Source organism: Octodon degus, unplaced genomic scaffold (assembly GCF_000260255.1).
Source record: "Octodon degus isolate 3935 unplaced genomic scaffold, OctDeg1.0 scaffold00045, whole genome shotgun sequence".
Lineage (NCBI taxonomy): Eukaryota > Metazoa > Chordata > Mammalia > Rodentia > Octodontidae > Octodon > Octodon degus.
In genome coordinates this window covers 7902280-7912084 of record NW_004524621.1, presented here as the reverse complement: position 1 = coordinate 7912084, position 9805 = coordinate 7902280, and the positions used below count along the sequence as shown (strand labels likewise).

The window sequence follows — 9805 nt, the reverse complement described above, 5'->3', positions numbered from 1 at the left end:
GGACCTGGGCTAGGACTGGGTCTGGGGGCTCCCGGAACTCTGTCTTACTTATTGTTGAGATAATATACCTGACACTCAAAATTAAAGAAGGAAAGGTTTATTTTAGTTTATAGTTTATAAAGGTTTCAGTTTATAACTGGCTACTTCAAGACCTGACGGCTTGGCAGGGCAGCATGGCAAAGCAGCATAGCAGAAGAGAAGCTATCTATGGAAGGGCAGGCAGAAAGCAGGAAACAACAAAGCAGCACCAGCAGCGAGGCTCCCTTTCCCTTTTATTTCACTCAGGCTACAACCCATACCCATGGTAGATGATGGTCCTACTAGCCACACCCAGAACCATTGTGTGGTAGATTAATAACTGGAGGTCAACTTGTAACAACCAGCTGAACTGAACCTACATGGTGCTGGGTATGGGAGGCCCACCTGAGGATTGTTGCCAACAAAATAAAAAGAACTGGAAAGGAAGAAGCTCAGAAGCTGTTAGGAACTTTAGCAAGCTGTTAGGGAGCCATTCTCTTGGAGGAGCTTGTCACGCTGGCTTTCCCGATGAACTTAGCTGTTCTTATCACTGAAGGAGCTGGAGACCTTACTGTCACTGAGAATGGCTATGGTTCACTTTGGAGGAGCTCTGGTCTTCACTGAGCATCACTTCTGGCTCTGGAGGGGAAGATGGTACACTGCTCAGTCTCCAGGAAAAGCTTGTTTTGGCTTTCCTGATGGGAGCTGGTCTGCTTTCATCGCTGGAGGATCTTGGGAGCTCACTACTGCTGAAGATGGCTGCGGTACTTTTCAGGGGAGCCCTGATTCTTACTTTAAGCATCATTTCCTGGCTCTAGTGCTTATCACTGAGCCTGCTAGCACAGATCCTTCATCCCACTGGCTGAGACGTTCTAGCTTTCACCACTGACCTTTGGGTCTTCCTAGCACAGCTCCATGACATAGTCCTTCATGACCTCCAGCTGGATTTGTGGGGACCATAATTATGGGCTCTAGGTCTTCAGCTGGACACATCCAGGACACTGCTGTGGGATTCAGGCCCTCGACTGGATTGAGTCCGTAGTCTGTGGAAAGATTTCCTGCACTCCTTGTATATGACTCTTTGGGTGACTATTATAAAATAATCACATAAACTATATGTCCTATATTAAATTGTTGCCCCCTGAAAGTCCCTGACTACAGCATATTCTAAACTAGTCAGTGGACTACTTTATCACATACCATATTCACTCACCCTAGATCCAGCCACATCTGAAAAGCCCCACCTATGAGCGCATACATTTTGGAGGCACATCTAGATATAAGCCATAACAGAGCCAGACCTAAAACTCTGCCTAGCTCCAGGTCACAATGATTTTTTTCTTGTATTTCCTCTAAAATTTTCAGTTTTATATTTTACACACTTAGGTCTATGATCAACTTTAAATTTAGTATGAGAGGGCTGGAGAGATAGCTTGGCAGTTTAAGCACCTGCCTAGCAAGTGCAAGGACCCTGTTTCAATCCCTGGTACTACATGCTGTGCCATTCCTGTGGTGAGCCAGTTATCAAAACCGGGTGTGGTGGCACATGCCTGTAATCCCAGTACTGAGGAGGCTGAGACAGGAGGGTCAGTATGAGTCTGAGCTGCGTAGTGAGACCCTGTACCAAATAAATAAATAAATAAATAAATAAATAAATGGTTTAGTATGAGATATAAATTTTAGGTTACTGTTCCTTTTGGTTCTGGATATGGTTATCAATTATTTAATAGCCATTATTAAAAACTTTCTCCACTAAATTGATTTTGTACCTTTGTTAAAAATCAACCAACCACATTTATGGAAATCTATTTTCCTACTCAGTTCCACTGACTTGTGTCAAGCCCTTCATCAGTGCCACACTGATCTCAGTAGCTTTAAAAAAATCAAGTAACATAATTCTTCCAACTTTATTTTTTGCTGGCCCTGACATACTAGGTAGCCGACACTGGCCTCAAACTCAGTGATCCTTCTGCCTTAGCCTCATGAGTGCTGGGATTACAAGCATAAGCCACCACACCTGGCCCCAACTTTATTTTCTCCTTAGCATTGCTGCTCTAGTTCATTTACATTCCATACAAATTGAGTGAACTTGCCTATATCTACCAAAAAAATCCTGCTTGACTTTTGACTGAAATTGAACTAAGTCAGTCACCCTGAAAATGGATGCTGCCAGGTTCAGCAGGCATCCACTTCTAGGCCTAGCACACTGGGTCTCTCCATTCTCTAGGTCTTTCGACTTCCTGTATCAACACCTTGTAATTCTCATACACATTTCTTGCATATATTTTGTCTGACTCTTAGTACTCTTTCACATTTGTGGAGCTACTGTAAATGACACTGCTTCTTTAATTTCAGTTTCCAATTTTTAGGATATAAAGACAATGTTTTACAATTACCTTTCAAATCTTAAAGTTATAGGAAATACTTTTGTAGATTCTTTAGAATTCCCATAGATAATCATATTAACTGTGAATAAAGATGATTCTGTTTACAACCTATTGTTTTCTTTTTTATGAAAAATTAAGAGTTCATGTACTATGCTGAATAGGATTGGAGAACAGATAAGGAAGGATTGTCTATTGATGATAAGTGGTCATCAGTGTCTTATCCCTACTTTTTTAGGAAGAAGTATTTCCTCACTGTGTATGAGTCACTTGTAAAGTTCTGTCCATGCCTTTTATGAGACTGAGTCAGTTTCCTGCCATTCCTACTTTGCCAGATGGAACTGAGTGTTGAATTCTGTCAATTTTTTTCTGTATTAACTGATATGATTGTGTGCTTTTCTTCTTTGGTCTGTAAATATGGTAGTTTACACTGATAGGTTTTCAAGTTCTGAACTAGCTATGCATTCCAAGAATCCCTTGTTTTAGTCTATTATTCTTTTAACATATTTCTATGTTACAAATGATAATATTTTCTTGAGAATTTTTACATGTTCATGAGTTATTGGTCTGCAGTTTTCATATTTTTGTGATAATTTTTTGGTTTGGGTATTAGGTTTTGATATTGACAATAGGGCAATGTTGAACTCAAAACAACTTGAGACATAATCCTACCTCTTCTATTGTATAAAATAGCTTAGAATTGGTGTTCTTTCTTCTTTAAATATACTCGAAAAAAACACCAGTAACATTAGCCTAAGACAGTGGTGGTGAACCTTTCAGAGCTTTCAATGATAAAACAGCTCCCTATGGCATGTATGCCATAGGTTTGCCACTACTGGCTTAGAAGTTCCACTTACAGAAGATTTTTAACTACAAGTTCAATATCCTCCTTAGTTACTGGACCACCCAGGTTATCTACTTCATGTGGGTGAAGAGCGGTAGTTTGCAGTTTTCAAAGGGATCTGCGTACTTTATGCATGTTGTTTAATTTGCATAAGTAGAGTCCCAAGGGAGGGGAGTGATCAACTCAAGACCAGCTCAGTAGTGCTTCAATTCTTGCCTTTTTCCCTAGGCTGCTGGTACTACAAGACCCTTCTCCCTATGCCTGGCCAGGACCCACAGGACTGTTGGGGAAGACTCTGGGAGTGAGCCCACTCCATCCTACCTATATATAATTTAGATATATAGATATATATTCATATGTAGGGAATCTACCTGCATATAATTTAATGAAAATGGAATCATGCTGCACATACTTTGCACTTTAAATTCACCAATATGTCCTCATACCTTAACTCAAGATTATTAAAAATCTTTCTAAAACATAATTTTAGTGATCATACAAATTGTCATAATTGTTGCCACTGTTTTCAATTTGAATAAAATGGTGTTGTCATGAACTTTTTTTTTTGAAGTTCTGCAAAAATCTGTTTCCTTAGAATAATTCCATTTTAAAATCTGAAACATTTCTTTGTGCTCACTTTGGCAGCATATATACTAAAAAATTTTAATGCTTTTTGATATGTTCTCTAAAAGCTGTGCCAATTTACATTACCTGAAAGCATGCAAATGGTGCACATCTCCTCACAAACTCAAGAATACTGGGGATTGTTAGATGGTAGGTGACTGCCCATATAATTTCTCAAGACAGAAATATTTAAATTATTCTCTCATGACATTGCACAAGGCTCACACTTCCATATCCTACAGTTCTTTGGGGCATTCATTTCCTTTCCCTTTCTGTCCCCCTACCCATGGGGCACTCATCTCTTGCTTTTCGTCATGCCTTATTGGAGCTCCTTGTGTCACATAAGCTGCAATTCTTACATGATAGAATAGTTTCACTTACCTTATGATAATGTATCAACGTATAAATGGTAATTTTTCATCAAATATTTTTAGTCTATGCTTTGCTCTTTAACCTTTCTCACTCAAATATCAGAAAAATTTTTAGTAGTTTTGTATTTCCTCCTTAAACAAAGAACTCTTTACCCATCTGAAGGTTAATCACTTTGCGGTATGAGGAAGTTTCTGTTTTCTCCCAATTAATCACCTCTATTAGTTCTATCTCTGGCTGACTACACCTATCTCCCCAAATGCAAACTTGAGCTCTCACCTCCTTGTCACTCTTTTCTAAGCTGGTGGTATGATAAGGAAGCACGCAGTGTGTGTCAGAAAATAACCAGAACAGTCCATCTGACCTACCAGCAAGACCAGGGTGGGTTCCTTCTAAGGCCAAGCACCAGGTCTCATAGCCACTGACTATGGCTTTCAAGCCCCAAGGGCAGCCTAATGTGAGGAGCCAGAAGCCAAAGACTCTGCTGACCTAACCAGAGAAACCACCTCACTGTAGGCTCTGGACCACTGCAAGCCCCAGGGAAGGCATTTTCTACAACTCACAAGAAAGTGACATTAATTAACTTCAACTTAGTTTCCTACACAGGTTTGTTTTTTTTTTTATCAGTTAAAAATCCAAGATACTGACCCAGAGTTCATAGAAGAAATTAATTATGCCTCACCTTAGAAAAAACATGAAAGCTAATCATGATTTCTGAAGATCACTAAGTTAGGCCAGGATGTCTCGGTCCAGAATCTCCAAAGCCCCACAACCCCTTGCCAGCGCAGGCCAGCCCTTACCAGCAGGCAGGTCCCCATCCACTCGGACACCAGTACATCTACTTTCTCAGGCAGCACCACGTCCTCCACCTTTTGCTGGAACACGGTGATGGTGTCGGCAAAGCCATTCTGCAGGACCAGCTGGCCTGTATGCTGTGCCATCTCGCTGGCCTCCACAGCATATACCTGCAGCAGCAACATGCTCAGCAGTGCATATCCTGATCCTGTGCAGTAGCCCTTGTCCTCTACCCTCCTCCTGGATCACAGTCTGCACAGAAAGTGGCACAGTGCTGGACAGCAGTGGATGGCACAGACCAATGCCCACAGCTCATCCCCTCAGGTGATGCCCAGGTAAAGTGCAGTTGTTATCCCTACCACCCACCCACTCTGTACGTGAACAGAACCACTACCCAGCCAGCTGCTCTGAGGCAATTAAAGCTTCCTTGTACAAGGGTACCTGGAGAGGAGGGTGGAGGCTGGCCCTGCTGGCAAATTCTCAGTAGTTTCCAGCATTAAGCCAGCATCTTGTACACTGTGTCAGGCTTTGTGGGGAGGTGGCATGAAGAGAGGGTAGGGAGGCGCCACAACACTGACTCCAGGACACACCTCTTTCTATATTTAACTGATGTGACAGCTCAAAAACACATCCTGCAGCACAACTTACTTAGTAACCACTATCCTACCCCATTCCACTCCTGTCTGTGACCTCACATCCATCACAGATGCCCATCTGCCTGACGTAAGCTTCACTCATGAGGACACACCAGGCCCACTGAGTCATTCTACAGCTAACCTGGTGACAGCACCAACCAGACCCAACCACCCCCTTGGGGTGCTACCTTGTACCCAACTTACCGCCTTGGGCCGTGCATGGTGCGCACAGAATAGGCTGATGATGCCCGTACCACAGCCAACATCCAGGATAACCTTGTCCTTCAAGGATTCCTTGTTCTGCAGAATGACACTGTGGTACTTTGTTGTCCGTGGCTGGTCTGCCAACATTTCCAAATGAAGTTTCTAGAGGAAACACACTGAGTATCACTGTGAGGCCACAGTGGACAGTGAAGGAATGAAACAAATTTCTGGAATCTTCCTACCACAGTCCAGTACCACCTGTAGCTTCACCTGCAACTTCTCCCTACATCTCCCTTGGTGCCAGCTGAGCAGTGGGGACCATTCCAGATACAAGAACAGACAACTCCCTCATAGTCAGGGCGATGCTGCATTCTTACCAAGGATCTATCAAAAGTGAACACTGAACACATCACCAGAGAGCGGTTAGAGAAGCTAAATAAGCTCTTCTTCACACATAAATTTGTCCCTTGACTGTCTGAGAAGGGTAGAAATTATAGCGTGGATAGAGATAATGGACTTCGCTGGCCCATGATGCATAGTGAGAAAGGAAAGTATCTGGGCCCCAGGAAGACAGAGAAAGACCCCCTTAGGATGCTAACAGAAGCCTTGGCAACTGCAAGGTCACAACACACCCCAGCATCCTCAGATGTAAGACCCAGCTACAGAAGAAGCACCACTAAGGGGAAATAAGCAGCCAGGAAGGAGCAGAGCCCAGGAGAGCTGCCCAGACTATGCCCAAACCTTGCTGGCACACAAGGGAGTCTAGATGAGGACCCTCACAGTTGCTCATAAAGACACCACTGCAGAATAAAACAAAGAGGCAGGAGGCAGGAGGCTGATGGAGAGGAAAATCAAACCCCCTCATCTACCAAAAGCACCCACTTTAAACATAAATATAGACTAGGTGAAACACAAGAATGAGAAGGCATGCCACGCTCACACCATGGGAAGAGAGCTGGAGCAGCTGCAGTGACATCAAGCAAAAGATATCTCAGGGCAAGGCACATTCCCAGGTGACAACAACACAAGAACTGATTTATCAAAAGGACATCAGAATTCTAAATATTTCTGTGCCTAATAATAAAGTGTAAAACTGTAAGGAGCAAAAACCAACAGAAATGCAAGAAATAGAGTCAGTTTCAGTCAGAATCCAACAGCCTCCTCAGTAACTGACTGAAGTGGACAGGGCATATCAACAAATGTTTACAACAGTAGTAACTAACCCAAAATATCCAGAGATAAGTTTAACAGGAAAAGTCAATTGATGTGTACAATAAAAACCTTAAAACTCTGAGATATGAAACAAGGCCTGAGCAAAGATGGGAAGTGGTCACCACAGAGATTGATATCTACAAAATGCTACTCACAATCAATGCTGCTCCAACTAGAGCTACAGCCAACCTGGCACACAGGGGAGGAGGGATCACACAAAATGAGACTATCTTTTCAAATCAATAAAACACAAAGGCTATCAGAAAAATGCTAAAAATAGAATGGCTGCCACACTAGCTCTCAGATTTACATAGCTACTGTGATGAAAAGAACAGCAGAAAAATAAGTGGATCAATAAAATAGGACAGAGATGCCAGGGGAGATCCTTGCAATATATGATAAATGTGGCACTTGCCCAACTACCAGGGCTCAACTAGCAGGTACTTGTGGGAGGAATCTAAGACAGAATATCATCTTCTGTTTTATCACAAATGTATCACAGAATGCTTTGAGTATTTCATTGTTTAGAATTATAATAGTTGTGCCAGAAGTGTCCCTAAACCTTAGTGAAAGAAATCTGCAAACGGCAGCTGTCTTTGTGCCAAGTATGCAGGCTGGGGAGGCTGATTTAGGCTGAAAGTGCTAACCATGAACACAGATTAGTGGCTTTTAATTCTTAATTTAGAAACACAGCACTTGTATTTCAAAAAAGTGAATGAAAAATATTGTTACAGGGCTGGTGAGATGGCTCAGTGGTCTAAAGCACCTACTTGGAACAAGCTTGGCAAAGCACAGGGACCGCGGTTCGATCCCCCAGCACCACATGCCAGCCAGCCCCGCCCCCTGGTGGGCTGAGCTGGCCACACACACACACACACACACAAATAATAAATAAATGTTTAAAAAAAAACCCAGGCAATAAAAAAAAAAATATTGTTACAGATTATCAAACAGTTTACACAACAGACCCTGGGTGTGACCTACAGGATACTGCACACCAAATCTGCCCACACAGCATGTGATCAGACTCTCCCTGTGATAAGAACCACCACCCAATTTCAGGCACAGACCCCCTACTCCTAGTGTCACCACTTTGCTACGTTCAAACCTTTATGTAACTGAATCAAATATCACTTGTGCCTTCTTCCTCCACTCACTCAACTGCTTCTGTGGCACTCACCTCATTTAAGTAGCTGTTTATGTCTAGCTTTAAACAGATGTTGCCTGAGCCATAAAGCACAGGCCTTTCCCTACAAGCAGGCAAGTAAAAAGATTAATAAATTGGCTACTTATAGGTACCACCATTTACTGCTTTATGCAATTTTTTTCTACTCCAATTTTAAAGTAAAATGTACTATTTCTTTTACACACTGACAGAAGCTCATAATCCCTTACTCAAATAATATCTCTAAACCAGGTCAGCAAACAGCAGCTCTTAGGTCAAGTCTACCCCCACCTGCTCCTGTAGACTCCAAACTAAACAAGGCTGCTGCGCGCGTGTGTGTGTTAATCAAAAGATAAAGATTTTATGACATATGGAAGTCATAGGAGGGCTGGGAATACAGCTCAGTGGCACAGCACCTGCCTGGCAAGCACAAGGTTGTTTTGTTTTGTTTTGTTTTGTTTTGTTTTGTTTTGTTTTGTTTTGTTTTGTTTTGTTTTGTTTTGTTTTTTGGTGGAACCGGGGTTTTCAACTCAGGCCCTTGTGCTTGCCAGGCAAGTGCTTATTCTACCAAGCCATGTCCCCGGCCCCAAGTACAAGGTTTTGAGTTTGATTCCCAGTTTAAAAAAAAAAAAAGAAATCCAGAAATTTATATGAAATTCAAATTTTCCGTGTCCCTAAATCATGCCTCATTGGAGCATGAGCATGCTCAGGTAACATGTACACCTTCACAGTCTGCCCTCACATCACCACGGAGACTGAGCAGCTGCAACACAGACCTTATGGCCAGCGGTGTCACTCGTTCTAAATAATCAGAGGAATCAGGCCAGAATTAGTTTTGAAAATCTATAGCCTAAAATGAAGGAGAAGAATCTGCCACCAACCCATCTGAGCTGGGAATCTGGAAGGCCATACCAGAGTCCCGTAGCTGCCGAAGTATTCCTCATCCTGCCACGTGTCCTCAGGGTCATACTCTTCCACCTGCCTCCCCATGTGGTTCGCTGGGATGTACCCACAGCAGCCTGCCCTCTCACCCCACCACCAGTCGGCTGTGGTTTGTCTCAGGATAAGAATTTTTTCTCCCCTCAAAAAACTGAGCTGAAAAACAATCACAAGCAGATATTAAAATCCAATTTTTAAAAAAGCCAGTGACTTCATCTCAGTGGTGACTGGGAGATAAACTCCTGCCAGTAGTGACTAAATCAGGGATTTCAAACAGGGTCCATAGGCAATTCCAGCAACTGACAAATTATGAAAGTAATAGGATTTAAGAGATGTTTTGTGGAGTATCTATCTGAATAAATGACATATCTTAATTCTTACTCTTTAAAAGGAAGAGCAAGCTGAGCACAGTGGTACACAACTGTAATCCTAGCATTCTGGGTAGTGAAGGAAGGAGGATCACAAGTTTGAACCTAACCTAGGCAATTTATCAAGTACTGTCTCAAAATAAAAAGTTAATAAAGTACTGGGTCATCTGAGGGGGGGGAAGAGAGAGAGAGAGAGAGGAGAGACAGAGAGAAAGAGAGAGAGAGAGAGAGAGAGAGAGAGAGAGAGA

At 42.5% G+C, this 9805-nt stretch overlaps 1 protein-coding gene across 4 annotated transcripts in view; it reads right to left on the bottom strand.

The window, feature by feature from the left end:
* Positions 1 to 9805, bottom strand: part of Prmt2 (protein arginine methyltransferase 2) — a 34699-nt gene that overhangs the window by 14200 nt on the left and 10694 nt on the right. For 3 of the 4 annotated variants that reach the window (XM_023716039.1, XM_023716042.1, XM_023716040.1), the window contains exons 4-6: positions 9163 to 9345; positions 5874 to 6035; positions 5040 to 5204 (exon numbers count right to left, since the gene is read on the bottom strand). In XM_023716039.1, the coding sequence (XP_023571807.1) occupies positions 5040 to 5204; positions 5874 to 6035; positions 9163 to 9345 (510 nt within the window). The remainder of the gene's footprint in view (positions 1 to 5039; positions 5205 to 5873; positions 6036 to 9162; positions 9346 to 9805) is intronic. The other variant, XM_023716041.1, reaches the window with a different exon arrangement.